We start from the raw sequence: 27,190 nt of genomic DNA on the forward strand, positions 1-27,190 counted from the left end.
TAGGGGGTAGAAGGGGCGTGAAGTGGAAGACGTGGAAGAGTAGGCAGCCTTCGTATCGGCAGTTGCAGGTTTTCACGGTGCTGGCACCAAGCTAAGAAAAACATTGGGCCTCTACATTTCATATTCCACAAAATGAAGCACTCAGCGTAGGCTGAAGAACATCCCTCAGGCCTAGTTTGTGGCTTTAATCACCAACAATGTGTGCACGCGGAGATGCCAGGTACATTAGGCACTTCTGAAGACCTCATCAATGCAGTGATGGGAAGTGGGGCATGTGAAGGGCTGTGTAGTGGGGAATTACAGTCATGTTTGTTTTTAATTGAAACCATAAGGTCCCTTGAAACTATTTTCAATTAATTTGTAAGGATCTTTCTTTTTAAAACATTGGGTAGAAAGTAGTTTTATTGAAAGACGTTATGACCCTATTCACAAAGGGACACTCTCTCTTCACGCTCCTGTTCTCTCAGACCCCCCTTAACTCTCTCCCTCCCAAAGTCAGCAAGTATAACAAAGACCAAATGTGTGTTTAAAAAGTTTTTATTAAACGTATCAAAGCAGCTCCGGGCTGAAATATTAAACAAACTGTACAGTATAACACAAACAAATGCAACTTTACAAACAGACGAGAGATTAAAGACACATTGTTTTAGCAAAAAGTATCAAAGTTGGGACATAATGTCTAAAATTGGCAACGTTACCCAGACCCAACAAATAGGCAACAACCACACAAGCCTTAGGTATTGTACATTGAAAGTCAGACTCATTTGGTTTTTAATTAAGAGGTTAGCCTCAGGCACATAACCTAGAAACACCTTTGAGAGACCGGTCCCAGGGGAAAGGCTGGAGTCTAGAAACGAACTCGCCTATGACGTGCCGGAGGGGAGTCACACATTCCTTGTGGTTTTGCCATTGAAAGGTTTCTCAGTGAAACATTTCCAAATAACTTTGGTCTGCACCAAGGCACAGATGTCTGGCTCACCCACACCGCCGAGATCCGTCTTAATCACCCTGAACAAAAAAACATTACCCAAAGAATCCAGACCATGGTCTTATAAACTTGCGTGCCACGCGCCAAAAGCAACAGAACCACTTGCGAAACTGGCACCAATATTTTCAATTCTCAATAGAATACGGGAGCCTATAGAAAGCCCCCGCTGTTCATATTAGACCGCTGTTGGGTTGAGTGAGAATGGGTAAAGGGTTGCTAAGGTAGGAAAAGGGATTGAATCAGTAATAAAATCTACATTATCAAACTGAGTGTTTTTACTTTGTTTTAGAATCACACTGGTAAAAAAAAAACATCTGGATATGTAGCAAAGAAAGCGCCGCGTGAGGGGCAACTGGTGTTTGCAATTAATATGTTTTGCACACGAGGGCACTTTGGTTTAATAGAAGGGGCTGCAGATACTGGGAATACCACTTTTGTGATATGGATTGCGCACCACCCATTTTATGCCCTAGTGCTCTATAGAGGGTGGTCTCGCACAGATGCAAGAAACCCCACCTTTGCCTTCGCAGACACGTCAGTAATACGGCTTGGGCATAGGGGCAAAGTGCTTGTCCGGAGTTGCAGGGACTATGCATCACATGTTAAGTGCCACACAATCAGTGTGCCCCCCCCCTCCCCCACCATTACCTTGCAGGCAGGTGTAGTATAAAAACTACACCTGCTTGTGGGGCAATTCTGTCCCATCTTCCAGAGCAGGGTGGTCCTTCAGCACTAAAAAGTGGACCAACCGTCACAGCCGGTCTGCAATCCAGAAGTAGTTCTGGCAAAAAAAGTTCAAATCAGCCCACTCACTTCCGCACCGCTCTTTTTCCAGATACTGTTTTCTGTCTCTTTCCTTCTCTCACCGCTCTCTCGTTCCTCTTTGGTCTCTCTTCATCCTTGTGCCCTCTCCTCCTGCTCTCTTTCTCTCCCACCTCTCTCTGCGTATGCTCACACTATGTCTGATGAAAATCACCCTGGAACTGGAGTGTCAGAGGAGCCCGCAGTGGGCCCTGGGCCTTCAAAGCCTCCAGCCTCCAGGGAAATGCCCGATGGGATAAATGGCCCATCCGGCCCTGCCAGCAGATTTAAAGAGCCAACCTAATTTCCAGTGCTGCACCGGGACAGCACAATTCTTATGTAATAGACCCCCTGTACAGCAGCGCCGTTCCAACCATTTAAAGAGTGGCGGTGATGGCCAATGTCGTCACCTTACTCTTTGGAATCACAACAAATACTGCCAGAAAAGAAAAACATCCAAATCTTATCTTTAATGTATATTCTCAAACTAAACTCTCTAACGTTTTATGGGGGAGCTGCAGCACCCCCACCCCCTTAGTTCTAGTGCTACTGCTCCGCACCATTTTAAGTAACATAGCGCCTAGAGTACAAAATACGAACTGGCGATAGCGATACTTCGTTCACTTTCACAACTACCCTGCACAACATTCATCTATAAAATATTTGCATTATTTACCCTAAGCCCCACGTCCTAAAAAAAAAAAAAAAGATTTTAGCAATGCTGATTTATGCATACATTGATAATATGGACCAGTATTACTGTGTGGTGATTACTTTAACTTTTTAGCAATTAAAACTTGTGTGGTAAAAGGGGCAAACGTATTTTTTGTTTAAATGAGGAACCCTGCGTATAAGTGCCACCAAGTTTTTTAATGCCCTGGTGCTGATGGGAACATAGGGTTTGCGTGGATATAGGATTTCTGCAAATGAAAGATTACTTAAAAAAATGGATTTTAGGAGTCAAATATATGGGTGACTATCTTTGAGAGAGCAAATAATTAAAAAGTGGAACAAATGCTAAATAACCTGTTCTCTGTAATTCAAGATTTCACTGATCAGACCAAAGACTCTTACAGCACTGGGCAAAGCAGGGAGCAAGGGATGCTGGGAGATTTCCTGCCATTGCAAGATGGCGGCTTTTAGAAGATACATTTTTCCTGCATGGTTTGGGGGACCCTTCGTAAGACTGACAGTAGTAACGGAATAAAGATTGCTCCTTAGTGCTCAGTGAAAACCAAAGAACCTCTAGGCGCTTGGGAGAACTGAGGAGAGACAGATCAAATAACATCAGTTGAAAAGTACCTTTCTAAAGCAATGCCTGGCCTATGTAGACGGGGGAAAAAAATACTTAAATAAAGGGGACAGTCTGAAGGAAATGCCCATGGAAAAAATATAAAATAAATAAATACAAATCTACACACATTCACAACTATATTACTATATGTTTCTGTCAGCCTTGCATTACCGAACAGGAAATACAAGGTTAGCCCTGTGAAGGCAGCAGCGAAAGAAGGGTAGAAGGTAAAAAAACAAATGTGTTTCCCCAACAAATGTGAAGTCAGGAACATATTTCAAGAAAAACTGGACAGACAAAATTGTTGAGAACTCTGGGCACTTCTAGACATGTTGCAAAAGGCCAGTAGAGATGGGAAGCGGTCAGCTATCTCTGCCCAGCCCATGCCAGCATTACAGAGGCCCAGATCTGACCGGATTCCCTCAAGAAATAGTTATTCACCCGAATGGAAACAACAAAACCTATTAATCCCTGTGTAACCAATCCAAGTTCCACATATTAAGCCGCCACCACCCCCGACAGGACCCGGCACAACAACGAGTGAAAGGCTACAAGTATTTTACCTTCAATTCGGTCTCCCCTGTAACACTGTATTTATGTAACTTTTGGCCACTTTCTGCTTGTCTACATTGTGACAACTCTTCCTAGACCAACAGCAACCTTCTGTAAAAAATAAAATATATAAATAAAAAAAATTGAATACCAATTTGTGTCTTCTCCAGCACGGTAGCATGGTTTAGATCATAAAGAGAACCAAAACACAAATACATTCAAGAAATAAAAATGGGCGAGCAATTCCTAGTGTCTTTTGTTGTCGCTCCGCTTAGTTGAGTACCAGACTACTTGAAAAAAGTAGTTACAAGACGATTAAAGCCCCTCAGATGTTTGGGGGTCACTTCGGAAGTTCAGTTTTTAAGACCCTTGCAGTAAATATCCAAGTTTAAAAAATAAAACAAAATTTAATAAAAAATAAAAAGTATATTTGATTTCACAGCTTGTGGGGGCGGCTGGAATGCATTTCCATCTTGTTTTCTTCACAGCTCAGTCTCGCCTCCACCCCCTCTGTTAGCAGAACTTGGATGCATCCGCCATGGAAACGTCTGGAATTCTTCGCCATGGGAAGGCCTGCGGTCCAGCACGCGTACAATGCCTTTCTCCGCCTCCCGCGTATTGTTAGTTCCAAGTCTTTGTCAAAGCCTCACATTGGATGCAAAGGCAGCTTCTGTTCACCCAGGAGCTCAAGAGAACCAACCTGAAAAAATATTTACAACAAATTTAGATTCAAGGACCAAGCAAGATATCAACGTAATGTCCCTCCTCACCCCCCCCCCCCCATTCCGCCTTTTAATTGGAACGGTCCACCGAGGTGGACCAGAGTGCAAGAGTACAGCTGCTCAGAAACAGAAATTAGCATCACAATAAATGGAGCCAGTTACACGCGCAATTAGACTTCATGGATCCATGGGTTCACGCCAAGATTTGCATATGTGAATCTGAAGCGGGGTGACGGGGCGGTCCAAAATGGAGAATCGTGCACGGTCACCCAATGCAGACTGAACTGTAAGTGGGAGGAGAGCATTTATATACAAGAACTTTAAAGATCTTAACATGAGGAGAAAATGTACATGCAAGAACTTTAAAGATCTAAACATTTGACTAGAGGTAGACATTGGTTTACAAAATCCCTTAATCCTGTAGCATCATGTTAGGAGGTAAGCAGGGGTGGCATGGGAAGACAGAGTGCAAAAACATCTTTCACAAACACAGACTACAAAACAGTCTACAAAACTAACACAAAAATAGCCCCACAACATTTTTTAAGAGTGGCCTGTAATCCATCATCAGGCCCTTGCTCCTAGATATGCCAGGTCAGAAGTTAAGACAGTTCATTAACCAAGTATCATTTATGTGAAAGAAAACCTGGCCACATATAGGAATTAAAAACAGGTCCAACGCTTTGTAGGAAGATATTTATGTAAAGACAAGACACTAACAGTCAATACTTTGGAATCTGTGTTTTTGCTAAGCTGTATTTTCAATTTAAGTATTATGGGGCTACTTTTAGAGGGTGCTAGAATGCATTTACTTGTGTTTTAATTTTGAGACACAGACAACACACAAGAGTTGGTTTTGATGGTTATTTTCCATCCGGAGTTTGACAGCCTCTTTAAGTCTAGAAACAGTCACTGATTGAGGAATGCAAGGTACCTGCTACATTACTGGCCGAAAGAAGTTATCAAATTTTAATACATTCACTCATAGGAAGCCTTGCATCGCACAACTTTTGAGGAGACAAAACTGGTAACAGCTTTAATTAAATTTAATTAATTGTCGAAACTGGCTCAGCAGAGCTTAAAATAGACCAACAAACAGCCAGAAAACTGGCCCAGACACCGACCCGTCTGACCAGTCCTCCTGGGACTGCCAGATTGCCTTATAGGCCAGTTTGACCCTGAAAATAAGTGCCGCTCGCATATTGCGTCTGGATAGCGTCTAGAGGCACAGTCTTGGAGTGCAACTGTTATCTGTAGGCCCGGTGCTTCACGCCTCGTGGGCTTTAGTGCCCAAGAGCACACGTGCAGCACGCTTCGGTGCGCCGACCACCCCTGGAACAAGGCGGTACGAAAACCAGTCACCTCAACTCCTGGAATATTCCGAAATGTACCCCACAAACCACATTATAATTAAAACCGAGGGACTCTCCCATTCCTTAAATAGCCGCGGCGCCCCCTCCCTCGGACCTCACACTGTTTCCGCCAGCTGCTCGGGTCTTTAAACCAAAGCAGCGCTCCGTGACCCCTGACCCCGCCCCCCCAGCTGACATCTTGGACGGAGCGAGGCTTTCCCATGGAAAGGAGACACCCAGTGCGGGGACCGGGAGCTGCTTTTAAAGCAGACACTTTTGGTTTCAAAGGGAGCTTCGAGCAAACATGGCGATAAACCCGTCACCCGCTGCCCCAGGGAAAGCAGATTCCAATGAACCAGCAATCCGTGTTCAACCTGCCAAGACACCACAGCGTGTTGAGCATTTTATTGCATATGAATATATCCTCAAAACAGGTGTGATGCAATAAAATATTGAATATATCCTCAAAGTCGGTGTGATGCAATAAAATATTGAATATATCCTCACACCTCAAAATAGGTGTGATGCAATAAAATAAAAAGTGGCATTTGTTTTCTCAAAACTGGATATAGGAACGAGTCAATTTACCCTTTTCTTTGATCTTTCCTAAGTACAGTGGTGGCAGAAAGGTGTCAAGGCACAAGTCGCCCGCCACCACAACCTCAACATCATCACCTACGCCGACGACACCCAGCTCATCCTCTCCCTCACCAAGGACCCCCACACCGCCAAAACCAACATTCACGAGGGCATGAAGGCCATCGCACACTGGATGAGGAGCAGCCGTCTGAAACTGAACTCGGACAAAACGGAGGTCCTCATCCTCAGACCCACCACTTCAGCCTGGTATGACTCCTGGTGGCCGACCGCTCTAGGGACAGCACCAACACCTACCGACCACGCACGCAACCTAGGATTCATCCTCGACTCCTCCCTCTCCATGTCCAAACAAGTCAACGCAGTCTCCTCCTCCTGCTACAACACCCTACGTTTGCTCCGCCGGATCTACAAATGGATCCCGACCGAAACAAGAAGAGCAGTGACACAGGCCCTCGTCAGCAGCAGACTGGACTACGGCAACGCACTCTACGCAGGAATCCCAGCCAAACACCTACGATGACTACAACGCATCCAAAACGCCTCCACCCGACTGATCGTCAACGCCCCCCGCCGCAGCCACATCACCCCCCTCCTGAGAGACCTGCACTGGCTCCCCGTCGACAAGAGGATCACCTGCAAGCTCCTCACCCACGCACACAAAGCACTCCACAACATCGGACCAGCCTACCTTAACAGCAGACTCAGCTTCTACACCCCCACCCGCCAGCTCCCCTCCGCCAGCCTCGCCCTCGGCGCTGTCCCCCGCATCCAATGTACGACTGCCGGCGGCAGATCCTTCTCTTACCTCGCCGCCAAAACCTGGAACACCCTCCTAACCCACCTACGCCAGACCCAAGACCTACTCGCCTTCAGAAGACTCCTCAAGACCTGGCTCTTCGAGCAGTAGCGGCACCCCCCCCCCCCCCCCCCCTGCGCCTTGAGACCCTCCGGGTAAGTACCGCGCTTTACAGTCCCCTGATTGATTGATTGATTAATGGAAGGCCTGATCAGTGGTGTAACAAAATTTGAGGGGGTCCCCCTGCAACATACATGGAGGGGGCTCCCAAAGCTCGGGACCCAGTCAGGAGCTCTCAAGCCAGGGGCCTGTGCACAGTGCCGGAAGGGGCCCCATGGAACTCAGGGCCACCTCGCGCTGCGGGGGCTATTGCTATGTGGACCAAAGGAAAGAAATCTACTCAAATATTACTCCCATGTCACGAAGGGACTTTCGACATTTGAGGAATCTGCTTATGTTTACTCCTAGTGACGAAAGAAGGGGCTCGCGTGGCCACAGAGACCAGGGGCTCGCGTGGCCACAGAGACCAGGGGCTCGCGTGGCCACAGAGACCAGGGGCTCGCGTGGCCACAGAGACCAGGGGCTCGCGTGGCCACAGAGACCAGGGGCTCGCGTGGCCACAGAGACCAGGGGCTCGCGTGGCCACAGAGACCAGGGGCTCGCGTGGCCACAGAGACCAGGGGCTCGCGTGGCCACAGAGACCAGGGGCTCGCGTGGCCACAGAGACCAGGGGCTCGCGTGGCAACAAAGTACTTGCATGCAAAAGGCAGATTTACAAACAAAGAGACCGAAGGCAAGACATCTACTGTATAATATTACTCCTATTGTTAGAGGAGACTTAGAACTTTGCTTGTACTTACTATAGCGGTGGAATGAAGGTGCACTGGAGGCGAAGTGCCAATCCACAAAGAAATGGAACCGAAGGTAAGAAATCTATGCTCAAGGATTATGGTCATGTTTTGAGCAGATTTTCGGCTACATTTTAGCAATTTGCTAAGGTTCCCTGGAGTTCTACAAACAATCCATTTCAGTCATAGATTTCAATATACCAATACAGAATTTCCATCTCGGAAAAATTCCACATTTGTAAATGTAATACAAATTTACTTTGACAATGTAACCACCTTTTTCCCTCAATAGGGGATTTCACCTCCCCCTCGTGGAGAAATTCTTAATTTACACTCCTTTCAAATATAAGGATTTTTCCTCCCACCAAGAATAGCTTTTACTTCTGCCTTTGACCTAAGCAGATTATTGGGGGGTTGTAGCTTAGGAAACAACCTGCAAAAACTATGCATTATCAAATGTACTCTTTAGGGTTGTTTACCCAATGGATTGCGTCAGATCACCCAAAACTGGCAAAAATCTCCCTTCATACCGTAATCTTACGCATCACAATTCCACATATTTGCTGAAATTAGGCATTCGCAGGTACACTTTTAAAGACCATAGCCAGGTCCCGTGAACAGCAATCCTGATATTATATTCTCAATTACTTTTGTTGACCACTTAAATTCAACTTAAGTGGGTAAGTAAAGTTGTGAATCACATCTCAAGTATTCAGTTCTAGGAGAAAGAGACTTGTTTTACTCCGGCTATCCCTCATGGCAGTGGGTGATCTTCTGCACAATAGCTCCTTGGGCCTCAATTCACTTATCTGCCCAAAGGGCAAAAACAGGCTAACCAGGACTAGTAAGCGTGACACAAAAGATGGCGTGTTCCTGGTCTGGGGTGGAGCCAATGCTTGTTGGTGTTCAAGGTACTTTTCTCTGCTCTACATGGCCGTCTCCTGAGAAGAGAGGGTTAGCACAGCCTGCAGAAGTTGGAAGTTATTTAAATGCTGTCCTGCAGTATTGAAGAAAATCACTAGTCCAATTGCTTATGGAAACTGGCCACCAACAGATGGCGAACAGGCGCTTTGACGTAAACGCGCAAGCAAGCGGAATAGGCTGTCTGACCCTACGGTGGGAGGGTGATGTGTGGGGACCACCACTTTTCACCACCTTGGACACATTGTGTAGCAGCTGGGAGAAAACAGCAAATCCCTCTGAGTGCTGGCCAGAGAGGGCTCCATCACCAGAGGAACAGGTGCAGGGAGTGGGGAGAGCATGTGGCCTGCAGACCCTCTAACAGATTGTAGTGTCTGCAGGAAGCCTGCCTACACCACATGCACGTTCTACACTTAGATGTTGTGGCAGCCGCTGCCATTTCGGCTTGAATATTGATTTGCCGCGCTCACCACGTAGTCTGCCATGCGCTGTGTCACCTGCAGAATTTAAACAAAAAATGCTCTTTGCTCGTACAGACCAAAAGTTACTAAAACTCTTTGCACATTGGGGCAACTCCCCCCCCCATATGCTTTGGAAAAAGTTAGCTGGTCATCTTTCAGCTGCCGATTTCCATTTTCAGGGAATTTTGCCCGGATGGTGTAAACCTCCCCAGTTGAAACACTGGGAGAAGATGTTTTTGTCCTTAACAGAAAACAAAAATCTTAATACATAAATGTAATTTAAAGAGGGTGAAGGAACTCCTATTGAGGAGTGCATACAATGAATGAAATGCACATTACAGAGTCGCTAGTTTATGATTCAATGGGAAGAGGGGATTTAACAGGCTTACAGTGCATACAAAGGAGAACCCTTTACTGAAAGTGGAAGACATAACTTGGATAAATGTAAGAAGTGGGATAAACTTTTGATTACACAAAGTCTCGACACAAAAACCTGATTTTCAGCTGATGGGGATCTAATGCGATATCTGCTCTGTGGTTCATAAAATAATACATGTCTAAGTCTCAGTGACAAACTAGGGGCGGCCTTAGGCATGTGCAAGCTGTGCGCCTGCACAGGGCCACCAAACCCCAGGGGCCACCACGCCAATATATATCCTTAATATAATAATCCTCTGAGGATAGATGCAAATTTGGTGGCAGCCCCTGGCAGGGATTTGGCGGCCTCCGGCTCTGTTCCACTTCCAAACACCCTGACCCCTCCCCCTCTTTACTGGCCTCCGCGCTCCGCCCCGCCCGAACCCCCTCTTCCAGGGCCCAGAGCCGGACTGGAAACCACAACCGGCCCTGGCAAAGTGATCGGCCGGCCCCCCCTCCCCACTCAGGGTCGTTGGAGGTGCTGCCGAGCTCTTTGCCGGGGCCGTTTTTCGGCCAATTTTGGTACAGGGCCGATTTTGGACCTTTAACAAAAACGGTTCCCAGGGCCCCAAACCGGCCCCCACCCGTGCGGCACACCGGGGGATTGACCGGTGCCCGCTATGGCCAGTCCGGCCCTGCCTGGCCCCCTACCTACGCTCCCTGCCCAGGGCCACCATGAGCCTAGAGCCGACCCCATTTTGAAAACATTTTCCAATAATAGATATTTTTCCGTCTTAAAATTTTCGAGTATTGCTAAAACACTGGCTTCCCTTTGGCAATGCTATGTGTTCAAATTTCAAAACATATCGCTAGTAATGCCACATAATTTTCTTCATAATGTCAACAGTTTGCCTTGTCGTGCCACATAATTTAGCTACCCATGCCGAATAAACATCGTCCTTGCAAAGCCCTTACAGTCCAGTTCATTCGGTGCAGTAGTAATAAACTCTCGACAGAGCAGAATGTGACGTGCACAGCTGCTATTGGGTTTCACCACTGCCACTCAGGTCTAAGAGGGGTAGCCGTAAAACAACAGCTTAGCAGTGTTCCTCTGTAGCAGGAAGTCCCGCCTTTCGTGGGTGGGACATCCAGCAGCAGCAGCAAACATGGGTTAGGGCATGCTAGGTAAGCTTCACCCCAGGCAGAGCTGGAAAACTTCACCCAAGAGGGAAGTATCTCAACTTTATAGGTGAATATTTAATTTTATCCACCTCAACTTTTAGCAGTAAATTCAAGGGCTCTAGAGTGATGTGGACAATTAATCTAAACAGGGATAGGAAGGGGGCGCGTAAAATGTCACAATGTAGTCCACAAATAAAGCGCGTCTCGGTTCAGTGACTAGCATGAAAACTCATCCTTACCTTCCATTTTGGAATCTTTGTCCCTCTTGTATTTACCTAGGATTTCTGCATAATTATAACTTTAGTATGCTTGATAAGTAATGTGGTGGCAAGAAGGGTTGACCACCATGTTGCAATAAAGGCAGATGAAAATATACACTTTCAAAACACAAAGTTATAAGTCACTTTTACTTAAAAATACAAATAGTTACCTGGTGAGGGAAGAGCGTGCTAGGTTGCCAAATACTTCCACGTGCTGACGAAGGCTGTCGGGATCAGGGAATAAGGAACTGTAGTGACGCTGCTCCATGTGTCCGACGAAGGGTCGTAGCAGTCCAGAGTTTTGCAGCGCTGGGCGCCGCAGTATCCCCCAACCACATACAGTTTGTTGCCAGAAGCCACTGCCCGGCAACTGATGCGTTTGGAGGTGACGTCCCCAAATTTTGACCACTGGTAGGTCTCGCTGTTGAAACGGTATGCCGAGCTGGCCGAGAACTCTGTGTCGCCACCAATGACCACTACATGGCTGCCCAGACCTGCGGCGGCTGTGTAGCGCCAGGGCTGCGGGCAGGTAGTTGGCACAGTCCACCGGTTCAGGCACGGATCAAAGCACTGGACTTTGGGCAGCTTATCGCGGTTGGTACTGGTGCCACCAAAGACAAAGAGTTTCATTTTGGCTCCAACCACTGCAGCATTACTGACGCCTTCTTTGAGGGGCGCCATTAACGTCCACTTATCGGCATGTGGGTCATACTGTTCCACCTGCTTCAGAGACACCGATGGAGAAGCAGGGAAAGAGCCTGTCACAGCTGTGTGGCCACCAACTACATACAAACAATGGTCAAGTTCTGTGCAACCATGGCCAAACCGGGCCACCATCATGGGGGCAGCTTTGGACCACTCATCGTGAAGAGTGTCATACACCCAAACGTCCTTGGAGGCCCCGTTCTCGGATCCTTTGCCGCCAGTCACATACACCTTGCAGCCGATGGCGCACGCGCTGCACTCCTTGCGTGGGCTCGGGATGTCAGTCTTAGGCATGATCTCACTGGTTTTCTGATCAATCATGTAGATTTTGTCACACATGAAAGTCTGGCCGCCGAGGAGCAGCAAAGCCTGGCTGATTTTGCGAGGTTGGGCGCAAAAGCCGGTCACCAGACCGTCGTTCTGTAGGATCTTCATCTTGCAGCGCACCGCGTCCTCCACGATCTCCTTTCCCAACTTGTGGCCGTACACCAACTCATCACCTGCAACAATGTTTCTCAGGTACGACTCAGGCAAGAGAGCGAGCCGCACGCAGCGTAGCAGGTCAGGCAAGTCGTCATGGCGTCGAGGGAGGTCGAACTTCACCCACCCAATCACAGCTTCGTAGACAATCGCTTCGTCTTCTACCTCCAGCTCTTCGCTTCTCACCAGCTCCATGAGCTTGCCCTTTGGAAGCCTCAAGAAGTCTTCTGTTTGGTACACAGAGGCAAAGTTGGCCAGGCACATCCTCCAGGAGAGCTCGAAGAGGCCTTCACAGCAGTAGGCATCCGACAACAGCATCATGTTCAGGCAATTGGCGGGGTGGAGGTTCTTCTCAAGGAAATCCGCTGAGGCATCGCGGATGTCAAGAAACTGCAACATGTCCCCAGCCTCTAGAAGCGACTCAGCGTTTTCTTCGTTGATGATCACGCGGGCAGAATACGCATAGTCCAGTAGCAGTTCCAGCACCTCGGGGTGCAAGGCGTCACGGAAGTTGACCTCTGTGTCGCGGCTTTCTTTCAGCCCCCCGCTGAACATGGCATCGAAGTAGCGGCTGCAGGCGGCCAGCACTGCCCGGTGACATGGGAAGGTGCGGTTTCCCGCCAGGAGCACCACGTCGGTGAAGAGGCATCTCTTGCGTAGCAGGTTGAGGTGCGTCAGGAGGCTGTCTGCGTGGCCCGGCTTGTGGAAGAGCTGGATGTTCATCGAGCCCGAACTGGACCGCGACTTCCGGTTCTCGTGATTGCTGACAGACATTTTCAGTGGTCTCTTCTGGAAAAAAGAAAATGAAAGTATTACTAAGCTGGTCCAAGGTAAACAAACACAAAGATACTGCTTACTGCGCAACTTGTTTAATTATGCATGTTCTCGGTCCAGAATTTAAATCAACTCTCACTCGGTCTCACTCAACGCCTACGCGGAATGTCAGAAACGTACTCTCCTGAGGATTTCTGCACCATTTGGAGCAAATTTCGAATTATTATGCAATTCCCAAACACTCTCTGGAGTACTTCAAGAATTGCTAGTCACACATTATCATCAGTAAGTAGCTCTATCGTATTTTCACCAGTGGGTGAAATGCTGTGCATATAAATATGATGCGAATGTTAATGTCCATCGTTTTTTTCAGCCCCCTGGCCCCTTTCCAGGTAGCCACCTTTGCCCAACACCCAATTATGAAGATAACCAGGCCTGCTCCAGTAAATCTATGACAGTCCCGAGATTTCCAAGACTACTTACCCTACTGGGCAAAATTCACACAAGCAGATTACACAGGGTGGAAACTGATGTGAGTAATGGGGAATAGGGCATTTGCACAAGTAACAAGTCTTTCTCCAGAGGGAAATAAAGTTTCCCTTTGGTGATACACCTTCGCTACTCACCGCAGCCACTAACCTCCGAGTAGCCATTTCACATGCATTTCCAGCTGGGAAAATATCTACAATGTGTGAGCAGATGTGGCAACTGACTCGAGCTGCCGCCATTGGGACCTGGAGACACGTTCGAAACGTGGCCTTGGTGGTAGATTTAACATTGTGGGATTCTGGGCATATCACTTAATCTCCTTGTATTGTAAATGCACAGACAAAAGTGGGTGTTCTCAACCTTGGCCAATCCTATAACTTTTATGAAAATGGGCCATGTTTGAAAATGCCCCATTTTGGAAGATTTTCCCCCTAAGAACCGAAATGTACAATTATAAAATGTCAGATGCTCCTATAACAATTGCATGTTTAATCTCCTGCCTTCTCCATCTGCACCGATACAAACATTTGATCGGGCACGCGCTGAACCAGGGAGGGCAGAGAAGAAAGGTGCTCTCAGGTCCAAGCCTAAAGCGCGCGCTGCACGTCGTTCTGGACAGGTACTTACTTCAAAAGCAGTCACATTCCTCAAACGGCAGCCCTCCGGCCACAGCACGGGATGTTTATTAAACGGAGCAGGGCGGCTCGAACCGGTTCATCTTTAGTGCACGGGGAACCCCGAAGGCGCTGAGGCAAGTTGGAACAAAAGGCTCGTTCTTTGGGGCCTACATGCCTGCACGGCTCGTGTCATACATGTTCCGTCCGAATGTTCCACTCTCTGGCATGACGTAACCAGTGAGACCTGCAGGCATCCACTGCGGAGGCGCAGATATCACAATTCACTACGGTCACCAGCTTTCCGGAAGTAGTGACTACTGCAGTTACGCGTGCGTGGTTGTGCGTAGAATTACGCGTGCGTAAATGGGCCCTGGGGAGTAAAATTTCCACTACTATTTTTTTTTCGCCACGAGGAAAACATTTTCTCAAAACAGGAGCCCCTTCCCTACACCCCCAAATTAATGGGGAGTTCGCCGCCCCTGCCCACACTGGAAAAGGATTTACTCCTATGGTAGGAGTAAATCTCCAACCTTTTTGAAGGGTAAACGGACTGACAAAGAGGTCAATAGCCACAAACACAAGTTTGAAGGTGTGCACAAACTCTATGGGGCGTTCCCTCCCGGTATACCTACTCCTCACTCCTACATGGCATCACACCACGGTGATCCAATATTATATGTGAATAAATTGAATTTATGGTTCAAATTCATATTTTGCACGCGGAGATCAAGCCACTTGCAGAAGTGAGGGGAACTTACTCCTGCAAATGGCCTCTAATGACTGTGGGTGGAGAATGGCTGCTATTTTGGTGTAGTATTTGGTACCCTTACACCCCTGTAGTACTGGGGTACTCTTTGGTCCCTGCAATAGCAGGGACTAGAGAAAGGGTGACATTTCGTTGTGGTGAATGCCTTCCAAGGAGGGGGCAGGACAGGGCAGCCAGACACCGAGGACCACTTGCTGCTCCCCCCACTCACACACGAGGCTCCACGCTTCTAATAGCACCAGGGTCACATGTGAGTCAGCAGCGTAGCCGTGGTGCTGCGCGTCCTAATACATGTACGTAAAATAGACTTACACCCCCTGATCTGACCCTGAAAAAACAACCACAAATCGGTGTAAAGCGGGACCCTCACACCACTGTGCCCCGGCGCACTGCACCTGCTGCACTGTTCACAGCTTATAGTACGTCTCGAAGGACAGACTTTCTATTATCTTTTGCGGTTTTGCATTTTGTTCAACAGTGGGAGGCCTTAAAATAAAGGAAACCCCGCTCTAAAATACTATATAAAAACACAAGATTTACATTGTCTCGCTAAAAATGCATCCCAGAATGCATCAGGCCGGACAACAAACGAGGAGGTTTGGAAATGAAGTTTTAATGATGCACAATAGTCATCTTTACCAACAGGTGAGGGTTTTAAGGTAAATGTAAATTGATACTTGTATAGCGCACTACTCACCCGCAAGGGTCTCAAGGCGCTTGTACGAATACCGCTGTGGAACCCATCCTGGCTTTCCCTGTGAGGTGTCCATCCTGGGCACCCCCAAGGTGGAGGCCAGGCATCCTTAGCGTTGTGGGGGCCGTTGTGGAGATTAAGCAAGCTATTGCCCAGAGTTGCAGAGTGGGACTCCGTGATTGGAATAGGCACAGAGGCGAGAATTATCAGGTCCGTGGAATTTTGAGCCCAAGACCCACCGAGGCGGGGAATTGAACCCTGGTCCCGGGCCAAACCTCTGCACCAGGGTCTGCCGCTCTAACCATTGAGCCACACTTCTCCACGGTAATGCCAAGTTGAAATAAAATGTTTCTAAGTCATCTTTCACTCAATGCTAGCCAGAAATGTCCAGTGCTCAACAAGCTGCGATTGTTAAACACCTTCGGGGAATGTCCTTGGGCTGCAAGGTCACACCCAGGCGGCCTCAGTTTGGGACCGCGCCCGGAGCGTTTCCAATTCAGGCATCAAACACCGCAGCTGGGTCTGGAAACCAAACCCACACATCTGTCTGTCCCAGCAAGGGTGCAATGGGCCCCCGTGAAAGGAAAAGACCTCACCGCTGTCTGCTGTAAATTCGGGCAATCATCATGGTTCAGTAGGCCCCTCAGGCCTCTGGGTCCCGGTGCAACTGCACCTGCCGCACCAGCTACACTCCTGCCATCCCCTTCTGCTGGGACCTCGCATCTGAGGTCAGAGCTGTGGACGAAGGCCCGCAGGAGACGGGGCGGTGCACAATGACCACACTCAAGGTTTATTTTTGAAAAAGAGGCGCTATAAAAAGGCCCTGGCAGCCTTCAATTTTCGTTCCGCTGCTGGAAAAACAGGAGGGCGAGGTGGCCAGACACAGCTGGGGCCAGAACGAGACTCGGATTAAAAACCCACATCTGGGCGTTTTGGAAGTTGCCAAAAAGCTACTTAAGGAATGCTTCTCTGCAGCGAATTCGTGTGCTGCGGTCGTTATATTGGGTAGTCATTCAGTGTTGAATAAACATCGGCGATTTGCAAAGTCTTTACTAACCTGAGTAAATCGTCTATTTCTAGGATAGCGGTCACGCCCTCCAATACATAGGACTAGGCCTGGGCGGAGTTCATGAAGGTCCCAAAAACTCCACCTCACTACGTGGAGTTCGGCAAGTGGTTGAGCGTCAGGGTGTGCCGATTGCGCTGATTTTTTGCGCCCGGTGTTTGGCCCGCGCTGGAAAATTAGCGCAAACAGCACAAAACGCAGCACAAGAGGGCGCTGCTTCTTTCTGCCGCTCGAGTAGATGTGCTGTTCGAGTGGCGGCTTCCGCAACGCGAACGGAAGGTTTCTCAATGCGAGCGGTAGGGCCACCCGAGACTGCCTGCGTTGAGAAATCACACCGGGAGGCGGTCTGGAGTAAACCTTTCCACGCTCGCCAACTTAAGGTTGGCAAATGCAAGTCAGGAAAAAACTCAGCGGAGCGGAGTTTTTGGGAACTCCGTGTGCTGCGCGGAGTGGGAAAAACTCCGCGAGCGGAGTGGAATTTCACGCGTCCAGGCCTCCATGGGACTTATTCCTTAAACATTCAATTCCCGCAGCCTTCTGTCGGGCAGCAGTGCATGCTGGGATGGGTGACATTTTTAATGATATTACGTGATTTATTATTCAGAATACTTTTGAGATGTAAAAACACACCATTGCACACTGCAATGAGGCGGAATGAAATGCCAAACAGCCAATTGCGAGAGACGAGGAGCTAAAGGAACACTGGTCTGGGTGATCACAACACACAGCATGTATAGTTTAAAGATTGGGTCTGGCTGACAGTTTAGCTGTAAATCTGGACCTACAAATCCCAGCATGCAAAATGCAGCTTCCTGGAAAGTGTCACGTGACCTGAGCAAACATGGGGTCATGATAGCTTCCCAGGGGGCATAAATTGCTTCTAATCAAAATACTGCTGTCTCTCTAGGGCAGAGGTCTTCAATCTGTGGGGCGCGACCCCCAGGAGGGTCGTGGAGTCCTGGGAAGGGGGTCGCCGATTCTGTCAGAGTGCAGTTCCTGGCGTCGGGCTGATTGAGGGTGCTCACGGCGGCGGCCTTATTCACACCAAGGTGTGAAAAACATTAAAGCCTCATTAACAAGTAAAGGTCTTTTGAAGACCTGTGAAGTACTCTGGTGTGCCTTTGTATATGTCCCTGAGGCTGTTTCAGCAGGGCTCACATTCACGAGCTGGGAGGGCTGGGGGGGCTGGGGAGGAGGCTGTAGCCCTTTGAGTTCAATGGACTTCGCTGTGGAGTTTATTTTAATTTGTAACGTTTTATATAGCGCTAGTTTAACCTGTAGGTATCTTAGTGTGCCAGTGGAATGGTGGCTGCTGGTCTCGCCTGCTTTCTGCCACCTCTCCTGGGCCCCCCCCCCCTCGCACTCCATTGTCTGTGCATTTTCGCACACCCCTGCCCGCATTCTGCTGTCCTTGGATGGATTTCGCACCACCCTCCCCCTGCCAGCACTCCGCTGTCCGTGATTTTGTGCACCCCAGACCCCCCCCTGCATGATAATAGGGATTTCTGTGTGAGAATGACAACACTCGTTTGAAACAAACAGACATGGAGAAAACCTTTCAATCAACCTTTGGATTGTCTGTTGCATGTCATTACCTGCAAAAGGGGTGAGTGAAACATGTGTGGTCCTTTTGCAAGCCTCTCCGCATTATAACTGGGGGTGTTCAAAGTCTGCTTAACTTCCTTTGCACAATTATGCGAAATTTCAGCAATTGTGTTCGGGATTCAAAATTGGCATTTGATGATGTTTGTAGCTTTAGACAGGAAGATGCATTTTGTGCATAAAAAAGTGTTAAATAAACACGCACATTAGCTGCCCGCACTCTATCATTCGGGTTGTTCACATGCATACGTGTGTGTGTACATGTGTGTGTATGTATGTATGTATGTATGTATGTATGTATATATATATATATATGGATAGATGTGTGAAAAGGTAGGTGGGTGGGTGGAGGATGAATGGATGGATGAAAGGGTGGATGGATGAAGGATGGATGGATAAAAGGTTGCATGGATGGATGTGTGAAAAGGTGGGGGATGAATGGTGGGTGGATGGATGGATGAAATGGTGGATGGATGAAGGATGAATGTATGTAAGGATTGAAGGATGAAAGGGTGGTTTATTGGATGTATGGATGGAATGAAGGATGGATGGAAGGATGAAAGGATGGATGGATGTGTGAACAGGTGGGTGGATGAATGATGAGTGGATGGATGTAAAGATGAAAGGGTGGATGAATGAAGGATGGATGGATGTGTGAAAAGGTGAATTGAGGATGGATGAAAGGGTGGATGGATGAAAGGGTGGATGGAAGGATGTATGGATGGAAGCAAGGAAGGATGAAGGAAGGATGGACGGATGTAAGGATGAAAGGATGGATGTGTGAAAAGGTGGGTGGATGAATGATGAGTGGATGGATGAATGATGAGTGGATGGATGAATGATGAGTGGATGGATGTAAAGATGAGTGGATGGATGTAAAGATGAGTGGATGGATGTAAAGATGAGTGGATGGATGTAAAGATGAGTGGATGGATGTGAAGATGAAAGGGTGGATGGATGGATGAAGGATGGATGGATGTGTGAAAAGGTGGATGGAGGATGGATGGGTGGGTGGAGGATGGATGGGTGGGTGGAGGATGGATGGATGAAAGGGTGGATGGATGGATGGATGTATGGATGAACGGTGGATGGATGGAATAATGAAAGGATTGATGAATGATGTATGGATGGAAGGATGAAAAGGTGGATGGATGAAGGATGGATAAAAGGGTGGATGGATGAAGGATGGATAAAAGGTTGCATGGATGAATGATGGATGGATGTGTGAAAAGGTGGATGGATGGACGGGAGGATAGGTAAAGGATGGATGTATGGATGGAAGGATGAAAGGGTGGATGGATGTATGGATGGATAAAAGGTTGCATGGATGAATGATGGATGGATGTGTGAAAAGGCGGGTGGATGAATAATGGGTGGATGGATGGGTGGATAGGTAAAGGATGGATGCATGGATGAAAGGATGGATGGATGATGGATGTATGGATGGAAGGAAGGATGAAAGGGTGGATGGGTGAAGGATGGATGGATGTGTGGAAGTGTGGGTGGATGAATGATGGATGAATGATGGATGGATGGATGGATGGATGGATGGATGGATGAGGTCTAACAGGCGCATTTATGGTTGTAGATAGTTGTTGATGATGAGGAGTACCAGTTTCTAAAATCTTTTGTCGGAAGGGGGTCTTACGCCTAAAAAGGTTTTACAAGGGGGTCCTGGCATCAAAAAGTTTGAAGACCTCTGCTCTAGGGTAACGCCCTATAGGCTCAGGGGGGACAGAGTGGGTTGGCCCAAGTGTCCAGAATATCTTTAAGGCACGTGCACAGAGAATGGCATACGAGACACCCAAAAGATGAAGGTGCCATAAAACCCAGCAAGCACCTGAGGCAGAGAAACGGGCGAACAGACATACCACGTACACACATGAGAGACACACACATGCATAGGGTGGTGGTGCATGAAACCCAGCAACCACCAGGAGCAGAGAAATGTACATACCGTGAGCATTAGTGTCATATTAAGGATGTTGGAGACTCTGGGCAAGAAATATTTTTGGCCCCTGTTTGGAACAACTTTGGATTTTATTACTAGTTTTTGCTAATTCAAGCCCTATGCTGGTAAAGTATACGTTCAAGATTAAGATACAGAAGTGAGCTAGAGAGACAGGTAACTTTCCGAGGGGGGCCTTGGAAGGTGTGGTGGGGGGGCCAGGGCATTTGCCCACTGGTGCCCATGCCATAAAAACTCTCTGCATCTCACCAGACTTGGCCGCAGTATCCTTCGGCACGCACATTCATTCATTCATCCCCACCGATATATGTTCAAACCTGGTAAACACCACAACAGTGGACCCACCCTTGCCGGCCGCACACCTTAGGACTCACATCGACAACCAGAAGCCCAGCCACGCACAATATCAACAGACCACTTCAACTCCAGCATTCTAAATGGTGCCTACATTGTGAAAGTGCCTCAGAATCGTACAACTCCTGTCTATGCGCTATACAAATGCGCTTAACTGAAGTACAATGTGTAAGATAATTTTTTTAGCTCTGGACAGGGGATGCCACGGAGTTGATAGTTATTACTGTGCAGAAATGGCACAAAATATGCCACCCACAGGTTCTCTAGCCAGGAGCCAAGCCCAGTTAGCCAGTCCACTGCCTCGACGATCTGGCCTGGGTAGGGTGGCCACTTGGTGGCAGAGGTTCTGAGCCACATAATCACGAGTCCCAGAGTCGCCAATAAACAAGAGCTGTAGCTGGTAGCAGACGCTGGTGTGATACATCCCCCACACATGAAAAACAAGCATTTGCAATGCAATAGGTCTCGCACTTGTGAGAGTTTAAGATATTGGCATTGTAAATTACAATGCCTTTTTTTATTTACCTGTTTTGATAATTAACACATAAATAAAAGGCATTGCCATTCACAATGCCAATAGCTCAAACGCTTGTAAATGTGAAACCTCGGCTGCCAATGTCCCGGACTGCTTGGAAAGTGAAAGCGTGCACAGCGAGCTGAAAGTTGTAGGAAACTATGTCATGGCTGAAGTAGGAGAAACGCATTAAACAAAATAGTGCTTACAGACTGAAAAAGACATACCGTGTAACAAAAGAATTGAAAGGGCCAGTCCTCGTGGGAGTTTAAAAATTAAGACAAGGCGGTACTAAATAGGGACTAACAAGCCTATTAACGAATCAGAAGCCAGCATTTATAAAGGACAATGACACAAGCCAACGAAAAATATGGGTAGAGAGTGGGCAGAGAGTGGGCGGAGCTTCAAGTCCATACTCGAATACAGCATGCCTTGCAGCACATGCGCTGTCCAGACTAGACCTAAAATCCATGTGACTTTTCTTTAATCTCAGAAGTGGTTAAAATAAAATAACGTGTTTCATCATCTTCGGGGGGCCCCAAAAAGCATCCAGGACCTGGAAAAACATGAAAAGCACCGCCAATGAGGCATCTGCTGAGGGCTGTGGTAGAGAACAGCTCCCCACAGACATGCCCACAAGCCACCACCATTACCTGCTTTAGGGAAGGGTGGGAAGGCAGGTCCAGGCACAGCACCCCTGCTCAGCCGCTAGCAAATGACTTCACCCACCAGCAAGTGCACAGCAGCGCCATTGTAAGGCTCCGAGGAGGGGAAGGAAGTCCTCGCCCAGGAAACACGAGAGGAAGGAACACTTGGATACACGAGAAATTAACATAATGACTCGAAATGGAATACAAATTGCCTTGCAAGCCTGAGGGGAGCCAATAAATAAGGTACAGAAAAACGAAACTTCCGGGAATTCACAAGGAATAAAAGAAGTGAAGTGTTAAACGTACTATATTTAATATGCACATCGAAGGGTTGTTAAGTGCTCAACATGCAAATAGGATATCTGTGTATTCGGTAAGATAAACATCCGTAAGCAAATCCATGCTTGAATCAAGAATCAAGCAAGCTCTTGTTTGCATTTTGAATCCTAAAATGTTTTAAAAGCTGCTGCATTAAAAAAAGACAGCTTTCTGTTTACAGTGCACTGCGAGATGAAGAGTTTAACTTGTCATGCATGATTCAGAGTGCTTTCAGATGGGGAAATAGTCCCTCATGCGTCGCAATGGAAAAACTTCACAGGAGGCGGAAGGATGCACCAGACAGCTAATAGCATGAGGTGAGAGGGCCCGAAAACCCGCTGTATATTTTAAAAGAATTGGTTAAGAGAGGCTTGGATGGGCCGACTAGCAGCAGGACAGACACATATCCCAGTGCTATCCACTGGCCAGAGTGACCTTCTCTCGGAACTGACCACCTCCATCCAACAGTGGTGCACAAAGACAGTCTAAAATGCGATAGTGACGGTCTGTGAGAGCGACATTTATCAAGTACTAGCGCTGTGCAGTGTACCACCTTGCGGAGCCGCGTGAAAGGGAAATGCTGGATTGCGCCGTATTTAACATCATACGGCACATTCCTGTCTTTTCCATGAGCTGGTGCACAACGTGCTGCCTTGTGCCAACTCCGGCACCCTTGCACCCTGGTGCAGGAAGCAGCGCACCTACAGAGAGGAAAAAACGAGAAGAAATAAAGATATTTCTCCCGGTTATGCCTCACCTTGGGAGGCGTAGCATTTTGATGAGTTTCCAGGTCTACAGGAGTGGTTCATCTGTGAATACGCCAACATCCATGGGTGGATGGACGCACAGGAGGACCCACTGGTGGAACACATCCCGTGTGCAGAGTAACGCAACGCATTGCTTTGCGTTGTGTTGCTTTAGATTTATCAAGCCCGTCGGCCAGGCAAAGTGGCCTTGATGAATCTAATTTTAGTGCTGCGTTGTCCTAGCGCCGCATTGCGAGGCGCTAGGGCGACGCACCGCATTGGTACTTATGCCCCCAGCTTTGCCCGCTGCTTGAAGGTGCAGACTTGCACCCTTTGAAGTCGGCGGAAGGCCCACCCTCGCCTCCCACTTCCGGGTCCGCTAGGGAGCCCCAAGGCTGACCCGGCAGGAATATTTCACACCCCACAGACGGACGGCTCCCCCTCTCTGGCACTCACAGGGAAAGACTCAATAGCCACAGCCAGCCAACACGACTCACAGAGGCCCATGGACTCTTCAGAAAGAAACTGAAAACCACTCTTTCACCAGATACTGAAGTTACCATTGACTAGATTAAGAGGAAGCATTTTAGCACCGGCATTCTTTCTTAGCGTAGCGCCGTGATGTCCCTCGGGATGATTGATGCGCTTTACAAGTACCATAAAATACAAATACAGATTCCAGAAAAGGGAGGAGCCGATGGCCAGCCCAAAGATCACACAAGCAGACCTGCTGAGCCGGGATTGGAAGTCGACTTCCGACTGCAAACACGAACCTTTGGACTCGTGAATACTTTCACCGCCGCCTTGATGTCTGGGGCGGCTCGGCCTTTGTAGCAAGCGGTGCGCGCGGACCAAAGGAATTACGATTTACGAAGCGCTACAAAACTGGGCCGCCACTGCTATATTTTACGAATCGCCTCCCTGATGATAGAAATATGATGTCATAAAACAAGATACGAATGCAGGTCTAAAAGTAATCTGAACTAGGAGGAATTAAATAAACAGTGCATCAGCCGCTTCCAGGCTGCGCCGGGTCACCGTGCTGACAGGAAGTCCCGCCTTCAAGCCACACACGCCTGAGGCATCAAGCAACGAACTGCAGAACCTCTGAATCACACCTGGAACACATCCGACTGTCAAACAAGATAAGAAGTGAGGGCAGTGCCACACAAAGGTGTGCTCGGCACCCCGGCCTTCCTTGAGCCACCCTCTGAAGTATGCCCCCCCCGCCCCCCCCACCCCTCGTCCCCCCCTCGAACAGGAACACAGCCGACATTCCCGGGACCGGAATGACGTCACTGCTTCACCGTGTGAGTGTCCTTCTCGACCCCTGGCAGGCCAGCTTCAGTTGACGTCACGGAGGTCTGGGGGCGCTCCCCTTCCCACTCCCATAGTGCACCAGGGTCGAGGACACTATATTAAGACACTCAGCACACAGGGCTTGAGGGGGTGTAATGTTTCCTTCTAATCTGGCGCACGGGTAAACATTTTAACACGTGCCCAGGAACCGTGCTGGCACGACAGGACTGCACCGCCGGCGTGTGGTACCGATGCCCCAGACGCCAGCCCTGGGAGCTGTGTTATTTCACTGATATAGCGCAACGAAGGTAGATCTGGGCGCTGCGCCAGCTCAGAACCATAACAGCTAGAACAAACAAATCTCACGGGTTTTTTAAACTTGGCAAAGTCTGAACAGGAGCGCAGATGGCACGGGAGTTGGTTCCAGGCCGCAGTGGTGAGAAAGGAGAAAGCACGACGCCCTGTCTGGTAGGGGGACCGCCAAGAGCGTCTTATCGCTCCAGGGAAGCGCTCTTGCAGGGTGGTAGTAACTCAGTTCTGGCCTTTGAATAGTAACCCCCGCCCCCCCCATCAGAGCCCTGTGAGTAGGCAGCAGGTCTGGTGCTTCCTGACTGAGGCCAGTGCCAGGACCTCCAAGTAGGCGCTGAGGCGGAACCTGCGAGCAGCTGTACTGCACTAGCGAGAGTCTGGCCAATACGGTGTCATTGGTGGCCATAAGCAAGGTGTTACCTAGGAGTAGCAAAGGATTCTGGGTACCAGCGAAATACCAGGGTATTGTCACAAGTTAAGTATTCAGTCTCTGCACTCTGCCCAGTGACACAAGGTGGGCACTAAAACAAGATTCATGCGTTGTCTCTTGTGAGGTATTAGTGCCAAAAAAGTGAGGTGTGAAGAAAACCGATGCACGGTGTGTCTTGTGACCCCTCTGTAACAAGAGAGTGAGGTGAAGAAAACTGATGCACCGTGTGTCTTGTGAACAATCTGTCACAAGAGAGTGAGACAGGAAGAACAATTGATGTAAAGCGTGTCCTGTGAACTATCTGTGGCAAAAGAGTGAGGCGTGAAGAAAGATTGATGTATTGTGTGTTTTGTGCACTATCTTTAACAAGAGTGAGGCGTGAAGAAAACTGATGCACTGTGTCTTCTGAACTATCCGTAACAAGAGAGTGAGTCGTTAAAGACTGATGCACTAGGTCTTGTGAATTATCTGTAACAAGAGAGTGATGTGTTAAAGGCTAATGCACTATGTCTTGTGAATTATCGGTAACTAGAAAGTGAGGCAGGAAGAAAGACTGATGTACTGTGTCTTGTGAACTATCTGTAACAAGAGAGTAAGTCGTTAAGAAAGACTGATGCACTAGGTCTTGTGAACTATCTGTTACAAGAAAGTGAGGCAGGAAGAAAGACGGATGTACTGTGTGTGTCTTGTGAAGTATCTGTAACAAGAGAGTGCGACAGGAAGAAAAAGTGATGCAATGTGCGTCTCATAAGCTATTCGTGCGAAGAGCGCAAGGCACTTTGAAAGATTCGGGCAAGGTTGGTCTTGTGAAACATTTATGCCTAGTGAGGGAGGCATGAAGAAAGCTTCATACCATGTGTGTAGCTCGTGAAGAGTTTATGTCTCAGTGAACATAGACAAAGGGGTCAATGCGCTTGCTGTGAAAACAGAGCACCACCCGCAAGGCGGATAACTGAGGCGCGCACAATCTTGTGAAACATTGTGCATCACCCAAGTATACAGGCAACAGAACAATGCAATGATCTGGCCCCCAAATCTGAGAACCAAGTCATGCACCATCTTGTACAGACTATGCCAGGCTGTAAAGTGCAGGGGAGAGAAACACGCTTCATACTGTGAAAACACAGTGCACAAGCAGCTAAAATCAAACACCAGAGCAGTGCACTGTCTCAAGTGGTCACCCTGCACGACCCCAGAGTGAAGGTATCAGAACCATTCACCAGGGGTAGTAAACACTATAGAAATGCTATCACCATACAATCAGAGTGTGACGTCACAGTGCACAAGAGGCTGTCATCAAACACCAGAGCAGTGCACTGTCTCACGTGGACACCCTGCACGACCCCAGAGTGTAGGTATCAGAACCCTTCATCAGGGGTAAACACTATAGAAATGCTAACACCATACAATCATAGTGTGTGACGTCACAGTGCACAAGAGGCTGTCATCAAACACCAGAGCAGTGCACTGTCTCACGTGGACACCCTGCACGACCCCAGAGTGTAGGTATCAGAACCCTTCATCAGGGGTAGTAAACACTATAGAAATGCTAACACCATACAATCATAGTGTGAGACGTCACAGTGCACAAGAGGCTGACATCAAACAGCAGAGCAGTGCACTGTCTCACGTGGACACCCTGCACGACCCCAGAGTGTAGGTATCAGAACCCTTCATCAGGGGTAGTAAACACTATAGAAATGCTATCACCATACAATCATAGTGTGAGACGTCACAGTGCACAAGAGGCGGACATCAAACACCAGAGCAGTGCACTGTCTCACGTGGACACCCTGCACGACCCCAGAGTGTAGGTATCAGAACCCTTCATCAGGGGTAGTAAACACTATAGAAATGCTATCACCATACAATCATAGTGTGAGACGTCACAGTGCACAAGAGGCGGACATCAAACACCAGAGCAGTGCACTGTCTCACGTGGAAACCCTGCACGACCCCAGAGTGTAGGTATCAGAACCCTTCATCAGGGGTAGTAAACACTATAGAAATGCTATCACCATACAATCATAGTGTGAGACGTCACAGTGCACAAGAGGCGGACATCAAACACCAGAGCAGTGCACTGTCTCACGTGGAAACCCTGCACGACCCCAGAGTGTAGGTATCAGAACCCTTCATCAGGGGTAGTAAACACTATAGAAATGCTAACACCATACAATCATAGTGTGTGACGTCACAGTGCACAAGAGGCTGAAATCAAACACCAGAGCAGTGCACTGTCTCACGTGGAAACCCTGCACGACCCCAGAGTGT

The 27,190-nt window shown here is 48.2% G+C and overlaps 1 protein-coding gene across 1 annotated transcript in view; it reads right to left on the reverse strand.

Moving 5' to 3' along the window:
- Positions 1–521: 521 nt before the first annotated feature.
- The window catches only part of LOC147673188 (ectoderm-neural cortex protein 1-like), a 29,708-nt gene continuing 3,039 nt past the window's right edge, over positions 522–27,190 (reverse strand). Inside the window, exons 2-3 of the mRNA XM_086946974.1 lie at positions 11,305–13,108; positions 522–4,335 (exon numbers count right to left, since the gene is read on the reverse strand). Of these exons, the coding sequence (XP_086803100.1) occupies positions 11,324–13,093 (1,770 nt within the window). The 5' untranslated portion in view covers positions 13,094–13,108 and the 3' untranslated portion in view covers positions 522–4,335; positions 11,305–11,323. The remainder of the gene's footprint in view (positions 4,336–11,304; positions 13,109–27,190) is intronic.

This window comes from Lissotriton vulgaris, chromosome 12 (assembly GCF_964263255.1).
Source record: "Lissotriton vulgaris chromosome 12, aLisVul1.2, whole genome shotgun sequence".
NCBI classification, from domain to species: domain Eukaryota; kingdom Metazoa; phylum Chordata; class Amphibia; order Caudata; family Salamandridae; genus Lissotriton; species Lissotriton vulgaris.